At 41.9% G+C, this 18039-nt stretch overlaps 1 protein-coding gene across 1 annotated transcript in view; it reads left to right on the top strand.

The window, feature by feature from the left end:
* Positions 1-10553: 10553 nt before the first annotated feature.
* The window catches only part of SLC4A9 (solute carrier family 4 member 9), a 369367-nt gene continuing 361881 nt past the window's right edge, over positions 10554-18039 (top strand). Inside the window, exon 1 of the mRNA XM_075856371.1 lies at positions 10554-10849. Within this exon, the coding sequence (XP_075712486.1) occupies positions 10554-10849 (296 nt within the window). The remainder of the gene's footprint in view (positions 10850-18039) is intronic.

The raw sequence follows: 18039 nt of genomic DNA, 5'->3' as shown, positions 1-18039 counted from the left end.
ATGTGTTAGTTAGAGGCTGGACGGCCTAGGGTTTATTTTGTATGTTTATTGTTGTACCACTGACTGCTGTTGTGAAGACAATAAAGCTAGCTGCGGCTGGTTTAAACCTTTATGGAGTGAACTTTCTATGTGTGCCAACCATCTCGCCCGGGAGATGGCGATCCCATGAGCTAAGTGGTCCCCAAGTTGTCACATATGGCGGAGAATTGCTTTGGGCAATAAAATGGCACAAGAAGTATGCAGTGAAATTTAAAGGGCCAAAAGCCCAATTAAAGAGACTGTTTTTCCATTGCAATGGGTCTTATGGAGGAACTCCTCAAACAAATAGTGCAGTTGAATGCAGAGCTGCAGGAAACAAATGCCAAACAGAGGGAGGATAACCAAAGGGTCCTGGCACAGTTGGAAGCAGATAGAGAGGCTCTAAGGGCACGGGTGCTGTCCGGGGATACACAGCCTTCCAAGCCAAGTGGATTCTTTTCAACGTCCGCTGCATTGATGCCAGGTACTCCTGACGTGTTGCAGACAGTTTGCAGAAAAGAGCAATGAGCATGCATACCTGTGATACAAGCTGTGAGGACCGTTGCTAAGGGCAACCACCCGGACTCCTGGTGGGAATCTTTGCAAGCGGACTATTTTCTGGATGGAAAAGGTGTTCCCAAGCAATGTTGGGCCACAGATCGCACAGATGTGGTTGCTAGGAGCAACCAACCCCGACAGCATGTGGCTGTTGTTCAGCAGAAGGAGCGCTGTTGGAGATGCCATCGAGCGGATGGATGTGCACCTGATTGTTCTCTGGTCAGGAGGCCAGAGAGAGCGCAAGAGAAGACACGTGAAGTGTTGGTTGGTGGGATTCCGCTACTGGTCCGTCTGGATCTTCGCCAAGAGGTCTCGAGGGTGCATCCGGACATTTTGCTGTTCGTGAGGAAGGATCCTGAGATGGGTGAGACCGTTCTGATTGACTTTGAAACTGATGTTGGGACTGTGCAGCACAGACTTATAAAATGTCAGGAACTTGATGAGGAGTTTGTGCTGGGAAGGAACTTCCCTCATTTTTGGCAGTTGTGGGAGAAAGGCAATATCTTCGATAAGCATTACAGGGAAGAGTCCTCTGCAGGGTGCGCTGCTCCACTGCCAAAAATGGAAAATGCCCCAGTTGTAATGATATCAAGTGATAATGTGATTCAGGAAATGCCTGCTAAAAATTACGCACATGTATTTGATGCACAGAGTTTGTGTGATAACACTAGTGAAATGTCCAAAATTGTGCCTAACGTGTCTTTAACCCGTGAGTATGTCACCCAGCCTGAGCAGGTTAATGCATTGTGTGAACAGGCTGTTAAAGAAACAGCAGCCGAGACAGAAAAGGGGATTAGTTCAAGTGTGCCCCTTGAGGCCGTAGTTGAGAGTGTCACATGTGATGTGCGTACTGTTACTAATAGTAACCCAGAGATGTCTGGTGAGTGCGGTGAAAAATTGTCTCTGGACGGACAGTCTGAGCATTTAAATGCTGAGATGAAAAACTCCAAGATGGAGGGGAGTATAGCGTCTGAAAGTGGTTTGGTAGATGGTACCGTGTATACCAAAACTCACGAGATGAGTGTTACTGAACACTATGAGCCAGTGTCTAAACCAAGGGGTGACACACAAAGCCACTTCATGGATGCGGAAAGGTCCATGAATGTAGGGCACAACACAGGTAAATACGGCTGTGATCAGCAAAAGCTAGTAGTGCCTACAAGGGATGAGGATGCTAGGCATGCCAACATAGACGAGTTGCAGGAGCACCTGTCTAATACACCCAGGGGTGATTATCAAATGTCTGTTACTGTAGGGGTGACCCTAAGTGTGATTATGACCCAACATAGGAGCTTTGACCCTGGAGGGAGGTTGAAATGTGATCAGTCCTATGGCCTTTATCAAAGGTGGGGGGGGGGGGATATGTAGCAGTGCAGCTACTGGACCGTGCAGAAACTCAGGTTTTAAGCAACCAGGGAGCATGTACAGCAGAGAGGGTTTTCTCTGCTGGTGCTTGTGCTGTCTGATGAGCCTAGTTATTCTCCACCTGAGACGGCTCTTTATATCAGGTGTGTACAGTCCACACAGGGCTCTCAGTCTGGGGAAGACAGGCATGCTAGCCATTGAGAATCACCACCGTGTGAGGTAAAACTGAAGGTTTTGAGGTGCTGGGCACAAGGCTCAGTGTCACATAGTGAGGGACACTGAATGTGTTAGTTAGAGGCTGGACGGCCTAGGGTTTATTTTGTATGTTTATTGTTGTACCACTGACTGCTGTTTTGAAGACAATAAAGCTAGCTGCGGCTGGTTTAAACCTTTGCTAAGTGGTCCCGAAGTTGTCACAAAGGGTATATGTAAACTGTGCGGAGTACATCAGGGTATATGTAAGCTGGGCGGAGTACATCAGGATATATGTAAGCTGGGCGGAGTACATCAGGGTATATGTAAGCTGGGCGGAGTACATCAGGGTATATGTAAGCTGGGCGGAGTACATCAGGGTATATGTAAGCTGGGCGGAGTACATCAGGGTATATGTAAGATGTGTGGAGTACATCAGGGTATATGTAAGCTGGGTGGAGTACATCAGGGTATATGTAAGATGTGTGGAGTACATCAGGGTATATGTAAGCTGGGCGGAGTACATCAGGGTAAATGTAAGCTGGGCGGAGTACATCAGGGTATATGTAAGCTGGGCGGAGTACATCAGGGTATATGTAAGCTGGGCGGAGTACATCAGGGTATATGTAAGCTGGGCGGAGTACATCAGGGTATATGTAAGCTGGGCGGAGTGCAACAGGTCATAATAGGATGATGTAATAATGGAGTGAATAAATAATAAAATGAATTATCCATGGATAGTGATGTACGCTTTCAACCAATCCTTTATGCACAGGCTGGATTTTTGGGTGCAAGAGTCGCACTTCTAAAGGGTGTCCGTGGTCTTGTACAAAATATCTGCACTCCAGCATTGCCTAATCTTTGACTTCTTCACTAGCCCCACATGTAGCACAGACCCCAAAATGTCATAGTTTCCGCTGCATTTACAGGGTCTACCAGTGGGGGCTGCAAATGATGACGTGGGGTTTTAGGTGAAGAACTGCTGCACATATAAATTTGTCTGGGCAATTGTTTTGCATTATTACGTTCCAAGAGTCATAACTTTTTATTTTTTCCGTTGACGAGCAGTGTAAGTGCTTGATTGTCATGGGACGAGCTGTAGTTTTTATCAGTATCATTTTGTGGTACATGTGATAATTTGATCAGTTTTTATTCCATTTTTTGTGAGGTGATGAGACCAAAAAACAGAAATTCTCTCACTGTTTTTTTTTATACATTTTTAACGGCGTTCTCTGTGCAGTATAAACAACATGTTTACTTTATTCTGCAGTTTGATATGATTATGGCAATACCAAATTTATATTGTTTTTATATGTTTTACTACTTTTACAAAATAAAAACACTTTTTTCTAAATAAAATAATGTTTTAGTGTCACCATATCCTGAGAGCCATAACTTTTTTATTTTTTTGTCGACGAAGCCGTGTGAGGGCTTGTTCTTTGCGTGGCAGACTGTAGTTTTTATTGGTACCATGTTTGGGTACGTGCGACTTTTTTATCACTTTTTATTCCATTTTTTTTAAACAACGTGACCAAAAAGGAAATTCTGCCTTTTTTTTTATTGTATTTTTTTTTAATGATGTTCACCGTGCGGGATAAATAATATGATATTTTTTTTAGGTCAGGCCGATACGAACGCGGCGATATCTATTATGTCTAGTTTTTTGTTTTCAATTTTTCTAATTATAAAGGGCTTGATCAGGGAAACAAGGCGATTATTGTTTTTATTACGTAAAACTTTTATTTATTTATCTAAAACCTTTTTCTCTCTCCTGTAGACGACGTCACAGACGGCTGTGATTGGTCAGTCTCTGAAGACTGACCAATCACAGCAATCGCTGGCATGGGGGCCTGCTGATTGGTCCCCAGGTCGGTAACAGAGACGGTTAGCTGTCAATAACAGCTGCCGTCTCTGTGTTATCACTATGTGATTTCACATAGTGACCGGTTATTCCTGCTCCGCAATAGTACGGCGCAGGACCACTTCAATAAGCGGCGTGCGCCGCAGGTACGCAACAGGTTAATATTATTGTTATTATTAAACCAAAGAAGAACAAACGGTCATGACCATATAGTTGAAAAAATACAAAAAATCCTTTATTAACCGGTTAAGGACTAGGCTGTTTTACAGCTAAATGACCAGAGCAAATTTCACAATTTTGCTATGCGCTTCTTTAGATGACTATAACTCAGCAGGTGAATAAAGTTCATCTTTGAATTTTACACTCTTTTTAAAGGACAGATAGGGCTTTGTTTTAGTGCCATTTTTCAGTATATATCATTTTTATTTTTTTCTCTAAAGTGGGCAAAATTGGAAAAAAATGCAAGTATTTAGCAATTGCGTCAGTTTATACCAGCATTTTTCACACACGGTATGGACCACGGACAAAATTAATCTCCTTTCACATTCTTCCACTTCTCCCGTGCATGGGGATACCAAATATGTGTGCCTTATTCACTGTGCGGGCATGTGCCAGGGCTTGGCATAAAAGGAGGCTTTTTGGTCCAGGAATTCTGCATTTGATTTTATAGCAGCATACTGTTTTCTGTGGGGCCTAATGCTGCTGAAACATTGGAAAGACCCCATAAATTACTTCATTCACACAAGTAGACCCCACAAGGTTTCCTTCAAGGGGTTTATCATATTTTTAGACAGTCCAGTTTTCTTCTGAAAGTTTCTTGAATAAGATGGAACAAAACAAAATTAGCTTTTTTTTAAACAAATGCGTCAGTTTAGGCTAGCTTTTTCACACACAAAATGGACCACGGACAAAATTCATCTCCTTTCACATTCTGCCACTTCTCCTGTGAATGGGGATACCAAATATGTGTGCCTTATTCACTGTGCGGGCATGTGCCAGGGCTTGGCATAAAAGGAGGCTTTTTGCATTTGATTTTATAGCCGCATACTGTTTTCTGGGGAGCGTAATGCTGCTGAAACATTAGAAACACCCCATAAATTACTTCATTCACACAAGTTAGACCCCACAAGGTCTTCTTCAAGGGTTTTATCATATTTTTAGACAGTCCAGTTTTCTTCTGAAAGTTTCTTGAATAAGATGGATCAAAATAAAATTAGCAATTTTTTAGCAAATGCGTCAATTTATACCAGCATTTTTCACACACAGTATAGACCACGGCCACAATTAATCTCCTTTCACATTCTGCCACTTCTCCTGTGCATGGGGAGACCAAATATGTGGGCCATATTATCACATAGAGATGTAGGAGGGCGGACGATAGAAGAAGCTTATTTCACAAATCGCTTTTTTTCAAAGCTGGTTTTACAAAACTCAACAGAGTTTCTATAACACTTCCAAAATATCTGCTATTGAAGCAGAAATCCCAAAATATTCATCTAGGGGTATAATGGGAATTTATTTTTTGGGGTTTTCTAAAATAAGAAATTGCAGGTTTATGCAAATGGAGCTATCCAGCAGATGAACTTTGGAAAACATCAAACATGACATCCACCCCCCACCCACCCATTCCCTCCCTCACCCTTGGAGTAAAATCAGGGGAAAAATAAAAATGTAATGTAGGGTAAATATATTTTCAACGAATTAACTAAAATCGAATAATTCAGAACAGTGTGGTATTTTTTAAAGCATGGCTCAATGCACAGGCCTGGTTGCGAGGGACATGAGGGACAGAAATATCGGGAATCTTTGCGGTGCCCGTCTTTTCTGCAGACGCGGCACTTTTTCTGGGGGTTGCTTCTGGTTGGTGTTGAGGGAATCCGACTGATGAAGTGTCTTTCAGTCAGTCGCGTGACATCCTCAGATTGGGGGCATTCTCGGGTGTCCTGAACATCAAAAATGAGGCCTTCAATAATTTTTTCCTGGAAATCCAGGTATGTGTCTCTGCCTCTGTTTTTTTTGTAGAGCACAAATGAGTTGTGGATGGCCACCTATAACAAATAAATGGCCACTTTTTTGTACCAGGTTTTAGTCTTGCGTTTTACTAAATAGGGCTGTAAAACCTGGTCGCTTAAATCCACCCCCCCCATGTACTTGTTATATTCGGACACGCTCACTGGTTTGTGCTTGTCCGATGTTGCCCCTCTTTCCCTCACTGCCACTGTTCCTGCGGTATGAATCGTGCTTAGCACATACACATCTTTGCGATCCCTGAACTTGACCGCCAGCAATTCCTCAGATGCATAAGCACAGGAGTCCCCCTTTACCATGCGCTTCCCCACTAATTGCTGTGGAAAACCAATTCTGTTTTTGCGCATGGTACCACATGCCCCAGTCCTTGCAGCATGCAAATGCCTAAACAGGGGCACACTGGAATAAAAATTGTCGCAGTACAGGTGGTACCCCTTGTGAAGCAGAGGCTGCATGATCTCCCACACGATCTTACTGCTGGTGGAAAGATCAGGGGGGCATCCAGGAACATTTATTGTGCGGTCCCGCCCTTCATAAATCCTGAAGGCGGTGGTATATCCTGACCCGCTTTCACACAATTTGTAGAGCTTAACGCCATATCTTGCCCTTTTGGAAGGTAGATATTGGCGAAAGCTAAGTCTGCCATGAAAGTTGAGGAGGGATTCGTCCACGCTTACATTCTGCTCAGGGGTGTAGAGTTGCAGAAATAAATTATTCAGGGAATTTATCAGTGGTCTTATTTTGAACAACCGATCCCGGTTTGCATCGGTACTTGGGGGGGCCTGTGCGTTGTCATTGAAGTGGAGGAACCTCATTATTGTCTCATAACGAGACCTGGGCATTACTGCAGAATATACTGGGGTGGCTTGGGCGGGTCTTGTTGACCAGTAAGACCTAATGGAGGGCTTTTTGACAATACCCATATTTAGGGTGAGCCCCAAATTATTTTTAATTCCTGCAAATTGGTGGGCGTCCAATCTCTGGCATGGGTGGATGAAGGTTTCTGCATTATATATTGTGTGCCATATAAATTTGTTTCGTGGACAATCTGATTTAGGATGTCATCCGTTATAAATAAATGGAAGTAATCCATTTGGACAAAATTTGTATTGTCCACGGTTATGCCAGGAGTGGCAGTAAATCCGTGGATTCTAGGCCCAAAAGATGGGGCAGGTGCCCATACAAGAGCCTGGACTGGAGGGACCAGGCTGTCCCGTGCTACAGCGCTACTTGGCCCTGCGCTTTCATGTTCTGCAGTTTCAACTGCATCAGGGACTTCCCCTGAAGATGAACCTGAAGTGACGCTGTCATCGTCACTACCTAAAACAGGTTCCATCTCGGACGCCATCTCTGATGCGGTCTCCGACTCAGACCACAGCATGGCGTATGCCTCCTCGGCGCTAAACAACTTCCCCGCCATAACGTAACTAACACTAACACTAACTAAACAAATGTTTTATTTTTTTTATAAAACACACAAACTAACTGGTATATATATCTACACTACCGCTAACAAAAAAATAAACCACTATTGCTATATATATTATATATATGTGGATATATATATAATTATATACTCCCTACCTGCCTATTCTAATAGAATAAAAGAAAGAAAGGTAGATAGATAGATGGATAGATAGATTGTATAGATAGATAGAAATCTATCTATACAGAGAATGTTTTATAGTGTAACTGTATTTTTTTTCACTGTAATCTTCTGGCAGCAATTCTCTCGAGTCTCTTCTTCTCCTCAAACTGAAACAATGTGTGAGGAGAAGAAAAGAGGCAGGAGATTTACTGCCAGAAAAGTCAAAATAAAACAAATGTGGTCGCTGTGATAGGTTTTCACAGCGACTACATGTTCAGGGACCATCAGATTGGTCCCTGATACTCTGCCCAGTGCCCAGAGCTGTTGGTAACAGCGTGGGCACAGGGCTGTGTGCACGCGATCGCGTGCACACTGTTTTATATGCAGAAATGCATGTGATCGCTGTGATTGGTTGTCACAGCGATCACATGTTCAGGGGCCAAAAGATTGGCCCCTGACATTCTGCCCAGTGCCCATGGCTGTTAGCAACAGCCAGGGCATAGAACTGTGTGCACGCGATCGCGCGTGCACAGTCTCTGAAGTGCCGCCGTAAATAGTCTATACGGCGGACTTCAGAGACCCTGACCGCTGGCCGTATAAATACGGCCAGCGGTCGGGAACCTGTTAATATCAATTAGACAAATGCAAACAGACATAATAAATAAACATAATAAAATAGTATAACCCTCGCAGGATAAAGGATGGAATCTGAACAGTAGTGCAGCAGGACAACCAAATTGTAATCCGGTAAAAGGATCCCCCAAAATGCTAAAGTGCATGAATAATTTTGAAGCAGGTACTAAGTATGAAACTTTTGCACAGATTGGCATATAAACATATATAGAAGTGAATACAATCAGGATTATCACATTTAAATCTCAATATACATACACCTGCAGAGTACGAGAATAGCCGGGAGATCAGAGACCGGATGTCCGCTGCTGAACCCGATGCGCGTTTCGCAAATGCTTCATCAGGGGATTATTGTTATTATTGTTATTATTATTATTATTATTGTGATTATTATTCATTTTATTTTATATATGTGGGGGTTCTTTTTAGGGGGCCATTGTTTGGCACAAGGTTATAGGAGTGTGTTATAATAAGTATGTAGTATATTGTGTTATAGTTATTTTTTCTTGGGGTTGGAGGGTATAGGTGTGAGTTTGAATGAGTATGGGATTATAGTAATGTATGCATAGGGATGTATGTAAGAATGGCCAGGCTGGGTAAATTAATTGTGATGTACAGAAATGTACATAAGTTTGTTTTGTTGTGTTTGTTTTGTAAATACTCTATAGTTTGTAATGTTTTATATTTTTCTATTAAAAGAGTACTAGCAGTGACTATACCGCACAAATACATATATACCAGCAGTAACGATACCGCATAGATACATATATACCAGTTCTTGGACCCCCACCAATCAAAACATCTGACATGTCAGTGTGAAACTTTAGTTACAGTTAAAGCAGTCAGGTACCCCCCCTTGCAATATAATAACTACTGAGGGTGCTATGGGGGGAAATTATACTGCATGGGGGGGTCTGTGTCTGTCTCTAATGGCTCCGTGGGGGGAGTTATCCCCCCTATAGAGCTCTTAGCAGTCAGTAAGATGCTCAGCCCCCCCCCCTTTCAGTATGGTAGCTACTGACGACTCTATGGAGGGATTATTCCCCCCCCCCCCACAGAGCCCTCTGCTGTCAGCAAAGTGCTCATACCCCCACCTCCCCCACAACGTTGTCCCATCACTTTTAAATTAGTGGGGGCAGGAGGCGCTATAGTCTTTAACAACAGCGACTCAGCCCTCTGTCCTCACCTCATTACTTAGCAACCGCTCTCTTCTCTTCTTCAGGAGCGTGCAGACAGCGTCTTTATGCTCCTCTCTGGCGGCGGGTGCAGTGTCAGAAAGGAGGAATGTAGTAGCAGACGTGCACCTATCGTGCCACACGTCTGCTAGGTAAAGTACGTTCCCCTGCCCTCCCCATGTGTCCCCCCTGCCCTGCCACAAAATGGCGCTCCCCCTTTTTAGCTTGGTGGCGCTGCCTGAGGCGGCAGTCTCCCCTCGCCTCATGGCAGATGCAGTCCTGACTATCTCATAAAGCAATATTTTTTACAGCACTTTTGAGAGACTTGACATTCTTTAATTTGTGTCTGAGTACCTGAATGAGCGCTCTTTTTGGCATGCAACCACATATATAGTTACATAGTTACATAGTTTGTATGATTGAAAAAAGACACATGTCCATCAAGTTCAACCAAGGGATGGACAAAAGGGAAGTATGCAACATATGGTGCTCAAAATGTGTTAATTTGTCAACATTTTCTGCCACTTCGCCATAAAATATTGGCAGTTTTGAAATGTTTGAGTTTTAAAATGACTAATGCAGTAAAAAATAAAACAGTTTTTTTTTTTATAAGCCTCAGCATACTCTGTCATAGTTTAGTTGCGGAATTGTAGAGATTTTTGCCACAGTTATTTCTGTGGTAAAGTAGTGTGGCTTTTTGCTCTACACCTTTATCAGCTTGTGTGAAGGTTTGTACCCTAAAGAGTTGTTCAAAAGAACAGATAAATGCTATTATTGATTAGTAATAGTTTCCATCTGTTATTGGGGATAGATAGGTTTAAACTACAGTATTATAAATCACTTTCTAAAAAAACGACTGTATCATAGGGGATTAGGCGTTATTTATGGACACATTGCTTGATTGTTATGATCAAACTTTTTCTTCCATCGAGTACAAGTATTCGTTTTCAACAAATATTAGCCATTGTTTTGTTATCCTTTCTAGCAGCTAGTCCTAGGTTGTTAGGACAGGCATGTTCAGTCTCTAGTTGTGTTTCAAAGCTGTGTGTTTAGTGTAAACATTAGGCTGCAGTGCTTTGGTATATAAAGTGAATACTGCTTTTAACTTCAATACTTTTGTTTCAGGATTTCCAAAATGAAATTAGAAGAAAATGATACATTTCTTGACTATCAGGACATTGAGTCGCAGCTTTTTCAAAATGGGAATTATAGACAAACTGGTGGCCTGAGTAGTCGGAGTTCTATTATTCTGTCTCAAGAATCAAGTCATAGTATATTTCATTCTAGGACAGCTCCAACAGTAGGACAGGCTGAGATTAGATTCCAAGTAGGTGACCAAGAAGAAGAGGATGAAGACAAAAGTATCCTTTTTACACAACTTAATGAACTTGTCACAGTATATGAAGATGTAATATGGAAGGAAACGGCAAGGTAATATTATTATTAATATTCTAATTGTTAATGTTAATATTATAGTCGTAGTTAATTATAAGTATTATTACTATTACAACCACCTTTCTCTTAGTTAATGTAAGGGTATGATCACATGTGGCAGATTTGTTGCAGAAATACCTGTTGCTGTCCCACACACCCCATAAGTTGGGTTTGTAAAAATCCATGTGAATGCTGCAGAAACAATCACAATCAGATTAATGAAAGAAATTTCTGCAAAAACCTTAACTAGAAAGTGCTGGACCCCACCCCGATAATTTTAATGCCCACAGTCTCTTGAGAGCATTTACTAGATTTATGTGAAAGTTAGGGTGAGGGCAAACATGCTGGCTGAGTCTGGGTAGAAAAACACAACTTCCGTGAAACCTCCCAGTATAAATGTAGCTAAAATTTTGATCTTCCGGTCTCTTCCCGGGAGTCCATTATATCAATGATACAGGTCGAGGAAACAACACCATACAAGTTGTAACTGAACTCAAAATGGCTATAGTATGGGTACGGTTTTTATACCCAAAAAAGTGGCAATTTTACTTTAATAATGCCCCATGAGACATTTCCATTTTCAGCAATCACATTAGTACTGCAAAATTAAACTGACAGGTTAATGAGTTTAAATCCACATCCTGTCTTTCGCCTTAAGCATTAAAAGAAATAGCAAAAGAACGACATCTAGTGAAAGCATAAATAATTACTGATACCAGCGAGACAATAGCAGTCCCAATACATTGTTCCAAATCTTCAGCTAGCTATAGCTCATCTTGTGTTTGACTTAAAGAGGCTCTGTCACCACATTATAAGTGCTCTATCTCCTATATAAGAAGATCGGCGCTATAATGCAGGTGACAGTAATGCTTTTTATTTTGAAAAACGATCTATTTTAAACTACTTTATGAGCTATTTTTAGCTTTATACTAAAGAGTTTCTTAATGCCCAAGAGGGCGTGTTTTACTTTAGACCAAGAGGGCGTTGTACAGAGGAGTGTATGACGCTGACCAATCAGCGTCATACACTTCTCTCCATTCATTTACACTGCACTAGCGATATAGTTATATCGTTATGTGCAGCTACATACACAAACACTAACATTACTGCAGTGTCCTGATAATGAATATACATCACTACCAACCTGGACGTGATGTTTATTCAGAATCCTGACACTTCTGTATCTTTTCTGTGAAATTCCAGCAAGGCAAGCGTAATCTCGCGAGATTACGATGTAACCTGTCATTTCAAACAAGATTACGCTTGCCTTGCTGGAATCTCACAGAAAAGATTCAGAAGTGTCCGGATTCTGAATAAACATCACGTCAAGGCTGGTAATGATCTATATTCATTATCAGGACACTGCAGTAATGTTAGTGTTTGTGTATGTGGCTGCACATAGCTATATAACTATATCGCTAGTGCAGTGTAAATTAATGGAGAGAAGTGCATGACGCTGATTGGTCAGCGTCATACACTCCTCTGTACAATGCCCATTTGGTCTAAAGTAAAACACACCCACTTGGGCATTAGGAAACTCATTAGCAAAATGCTTAAAAATCGCTCATAAAGTGGTTTCAAATAGATCGTTTTTCTAAATAAAAAGAACTATTGTCACCTACATTTTAGCGCCGATCTTCTTATATAGGAGATAGGGCACTTATAATGTGGTGACAGAGCCTCTTTAAAGGGGTTTTCCAAGTTAAAACTTTTATGTGTTAGTGATTTTAACCCTTTCATGACCAAGGGTCATTGATGCCTCTGTGTCAAGGTCAAATTTTCCATTTTTGATATGCACTTCTTTAAACGATAATATCTTTGGAACCACTTTGAATATCACAACTATTTTTACTTTGTTTTTTTTTACAAAACTTATGAGGCTTTCATTTTCTAGATTAGTTTAATTAATTCAGCGTTTAAAATTTTTATTATGAGCAGACAAATCACAAAAAATGTGAAAAAAACAAAACCTTTTTGTCATTTTTTTCTGTCTGTCTGTCCGTCTGTCTATCTATCCATACACTGTGGAGCTGTGTAACAATTATTCCTCTTCTCTCTGGATTGATGTGAGGGGAGAGAAAAGAGGGCTATATACACACGACTGTGAAAAAAATGGCAGTCAACAACGGATCAGCTGTCAGTATTTCATTGCTGTTTTGTATCAATGTGTCTCCAAATTTTAATCAATTTCCCAGCCGTCTGACCATTTTTGACCACCATTTGCTATCCGTTTTTCATGGACGTTAAAAAAATAGATGAATTTTAATCGTTAGGGGTTTTTGGCCCAACCCCCTGAAACGGATAGTGCCCACTGTAAATAGTGCCAAAGTTCCTACATAGTGTTACAGTTCTCCCTGTAGATAATGCCCACATAGCGCCACACAGAGTGCCCATACAGATAGTGCCACAGTGTCCCCTGTAGGTAGTGCCAATATAATGCCATAGTGCCCATGAAGTGCCACACCCCCTGTATATAGCACCCCCTGTAGATAGCACCACACCCCCTGTATATAGTGCCACCCCTGTAAATAGCACCACCCCCCTGCACATAGCACCAACCCCTGTAGATAGTAACATCTCCCCTGTCTTTAGCAACATCCCCCCTGCAGATAGCGCAACCCCCCCCCGTAAATGGCACCCCCTTCCTGTAAATACCACCACTGTAGCTCCCTGCAGGAGCGGAATCCCTCTGGCCGAAGATACCGCTTCTACAGGAAGTCCCTGATGTCTCTGTCCATATATGTACAGTGACGTTAGGGGTTAACTAAAAGCGGAATCCCCTGCCAGAGCGGGGCTTGCACTCCAGGAGTAGCCCCTGACATCACTCTATATGGATAGTGACACCAGGGGCTTCTCCAGTAGCGGAATCCCCGGCACAGAGGGATCTGACACCGGGGATTCCACTCCTAGAGAGAGCAACTAACGTCACTGTCAAAATGGACAGTGACGTCAGGGGCTCTCTCTAGAAGCGGAATCCCAGGCCAGTGCGATCTGACACTAGTGATTCCGCTCCTAGAGTCAATTCAGGTGGCACTATCTACAGTGGGGGTAAGATGCTTTCTACAGCGGGGGGGGTTGCTATCTGCAGGGGGGTGGCGTTATCTACAGCGGGGATGGAGAGACAACAGGGGCTCCCTCTAGGAGGGGAATCCTCGGCCAGAGCGCTGCCCAGGGATTCCGATACTGGAGGGAGCTTAGGTGGTGCTATCTAGAGAGGCCTTTGCGCTACGTACAAGGGGTTGTGGGTGGCACTATCTAAAGTGGGGGCCTGGGAATATTACGGAGCTCTCAAAGCCCCGACCGACTTGAGAGTGCAGCGATGCTCACACTGAAGCAGCACTGCACTCATTAAACCCCTTCAAGGCTGTCAACATCTATACTCGTGCTAACTGCATGGGGGATTGGCAGTTAGAACGTATATATCCTTATGGCAGTCGTGAAGTTGTTAACTTGGGAATGTACTTACAGTTTCAAAATTGTCCCCGTTTCCTGATGCTGCCGTGGGGCACAGGACTGGTGACATCACTCTCTGCCCGCTGTGTTTATCAGCTGTAAACCTGTTACGTGGTCAAATTATTCAAATTTTCTTCCTGGTATACGACACGTCTCTAGTGACGTGCCGTGTATGGGCTGTTCAGTTATACAGCCAGGCATGCATGCGTGGTCCCTGCTCTTCTCTCTGTGTGGCACTATCTACAAGGGGGGATTGTGTGGCACTATCTACAAGGGGGACTGTGTGACTTTATTTTCAAGAGGGTGAGTGGCACTATCTACAGGGGGTGTGTGTGGCACTATCTACAAGGTGGGGCTGTGTGGCTTTAGCTACATGGGGGGTGGCACTATATACAGGGGGTGTGTTTGGCACTATCTACAGGTGGGGTGTGTGGCACTATCTACAAGGAGGGGTGTGTGGCACTATTTACTAGGGGGGAGTGTGGCAATATCTGCAAGGGGGCTCTGTGTCCCTTTCTGCAAGAGGGGCTGTGTGGCACTATATATATATATATATATATATATATATATATATATATATATATATACACAAAGGAGGCTGTTCATTATGTCACCATATAGTCTCATTAGTATCAGTTATACAATCAGTTTTAGTCAGGCACACGGACCTCTTTAATTTATTTTCTTTGCATTTAATGTTATGTTAACTACCTTATATAACTACTGCTTGTAAAATGCACAAATGGTTTTATGCTCATGTTACAGGCTGGAGTAAGGTCTATGACACAGGAAGTATGGGTTAAAAAAAAATCAGGTATTCATTTCCAAAATATTTTAATCTGGGGACATGCCCATAAGCAATGGTTTGGAATGTTTCCTATAAGAAAATTTTGCCTAGGAAAGATGAAATTCATGTGGGTGGGAAATCCGGATGGTGACCCATCTCGATATACCTGTAATGGATGTTTCATATTTTATCTGTGGGCGGAGGAAGGCATAGTGACTAGCAATAAGACCGTTATCCCAATCGATTTGGACTAGGGAGCGAAAGGACACTAGTCGCATAGCTCTGCGCTTGCTTGTAAAGGAGTATAAGTGAATAAAACGAAATAATGAGCATGCCTGGTTGAAGGAGAAACTTTGATGATACATCAATAATATCTGCTATGTTTCTCAGACCTTCAGTTTTCCATCTAGAAATGATAGGCTGGACTATACCATATTTAAATCTAGGATTGCCACACATTGTCTGGGAGAGTGAGGCATGGCTGGACAGGTTAAGTTGTCGTCTAATGGCTTTCTATATCTGCCATATAGACATGCAGACCCCATATTTAATTCAGACCCCAATATTATTTTAGACAAGACCACTACGTTTAGCAGACCCAAGATCAGACTAAAAAAAATAAACTTAAACCGACTGACCAGACACCTAAATTAATTTAGATTCTAAACCAAACTCATGGATTAATTCAGAGCCTAGATCAGACCCCTTATTATATTCAAACCCCAGACCCTTAAATTAATTTACACCCCAGACCAGACCCCAGAATTAATTCAGACCCCAGATCAGACCACTAAATCAGACCCTAGATGGACCCTTAAATTAGACCCCTATATCAGACCCTGGACACACAAATCAGGCCACCAGACTCATAACTAAGCCCTCAGACCAGGCCCCAAAATCAGAACACCGACCAGGCCCCTTTATTTACTATCTCGCCTTGCTTCTCTTCTCTACAGGGACCAGCCACATGGTCCTGACGCCACATTGCTTAGCATCAGGATGCATCGTTAAATACAGCGTTGTAACACTGGCCAGCTTTTGTATTTATGCTGGGACACAAATCAAATTCTACCAGTATACCCCCCTTCTGTTGGGGTCCTAAGACATTAACAGGTTTTCATAACAACATCCGAATGCGGTAGTCTCCTTCCTGCGTCTGGATCATAATGCTAAACAAGTCGCACCCTTTAGCAAGTTGAGTGTTAACCCCTTAAGGACGAAGCCTGGTTTTGGCCTTAAGGCTCAGAGACCATTTTTCAAATCTGACGTGTCACTTTATGTGGTAATAACATCAGAATGCTTTTACCTATCCAAGCCATTCTGAGATTTGGTTGTTACATTCAGTGTTTATTTGTGAAAAATAGCAAAATGTAGAGAAAATTGTGAAAAATGTTGCATTTTTTTTTATTTAAATGTATCTGCTTGTAAGGCAGATGGTTATACCACACAAAAGAGTTACTAATTAACATTTCCCATATGTCTACTTTAGATTGGCATTGTTTTTTGAACATTCTTTTATTTTTCTTGGACGTTACAAAGCTTAGACCATAAACAGCAATTTTTCATATTTTCAAGAAAATTTCAATAGCCTTATTTTTAGGTACCAGTTCAGTTCTGAAGTGGCTTTGAGGGGCCTTTGTATTAGAAACCCCCTTAAAATGCCCAATTTTAAAAACTAGACCCATCAAAGTATTCAAAACGGCATTAAGAAAGTTTCTTAACCCTTTTATCCATTTCACAGGAAGTAATGTGGAGGTGAAATTTTCAATTTCATTTTTCTTGCAGAAATTCAATTTGAATCCATTTTTTTCTATAACACAGAAGGTTTTACCAGAGAAACACAACTAAATATGTATTGCCCAGATTCTGCTGTTTTTAGAAATGTTCCATATGTGGCTCTAGTGTGCTAGTGGACTAAAACACAGGAGTCAGAAACAAAGAAACACCTAGTGCATTTTGGGGCCTCTTTTTTTTAATTTTTTATTAGAAAATATTTTAGGCACCATGCCAGGTTTGAAGAGGTCTTGTGGTGCCAAAACAGTGAAAATCCCCCAAAAGTGACCCCGTTTTGAAAACTACACCCCTCAAGGAATTAATTTATGGGTGTTGTGACCATTTTGACCTCACAGTATTTTCACAGAACTTATTTGAATTGGGAGTGAAATATAAAAAATGAAATTTTTGCCAATAATATGTTGTTTTGGGTATTTACAAGGAATAAAATACCCCATTTTGTTGCCTAATTTGTCCTGAGTGCGGAAATACCCTATTTGTGTTGATAAACTGTCGTTTGGGCCCATGGGAGGAATCCAGATCTTGCTGGATTGGTTTTCGGGTGCCATGTCGCATTATTTGCAGAGCCCCAGCGGTATCAAATCAATAAAAACCCACCAGAAGTGACCCAATTTTGGAAACTTCACCCCTCAAGGAATTCATTTATGGGTTTTGTGATCATTTTAATCCTACGGTTTTTTCACAAAACTTATTTGAATTGAGCTGTGAATTAAATCTTTTTAATTTTTTTTCAATAAGATGTCGTTTTGGCCCAAAATGTCTTATTTTCACAAGGAACAAAATACCCCATTTTGTGGCCCATTTTGATCTGATTGTGGCAATAACCCACTTGTGGTGATAAACTGCCGTTTGGGCTCAAAGGAAGGAGTGCTATGTGTTCTCTGGAGTCCAACTTTTGCTGGAGTGGTTTTTGTCACATTTGAAGAGCCCCAGAGGTACCAAAACAGTGGTAACCCCCAAGAAGTGACCCAATTTCAAAAAAGTACACCCCTTAATGCATACTTCTAGAAGTGTAGTGAGCCATTTGACCCCACAGATATTGTGTAAAAGATAATGCGCAGCTGATGGTGCAGAGTGAGATTTGCAATTTTCTATACATATATGCCATTTCAGTGTCCGATATATTGTACCCAGCATTTGTCACTGGAGACAT

The sequence above is a fragment of the Rhinoderma darwinii genome, chromosome 3, assembly GCF_050947455.1.
Source record: "Rhinoderma darwinii isolate aRhiDar2 chromosome 3, aRhiDar2.hap1, whole genome shotgun sequence".
In the NCBI taxonomy this organism is placed as follows: domain Eukaryota; kingdom Metazoa; phylum Chordata; class Amphibia; order Anura; family Rhinodermatidae; genus Rhinoderma; species Rhinoderma darwinii.
Note: the sequence above shows the minus strand (reverse complement) of the source record. Positions and strands in the feature narration are given on the sequence as shown.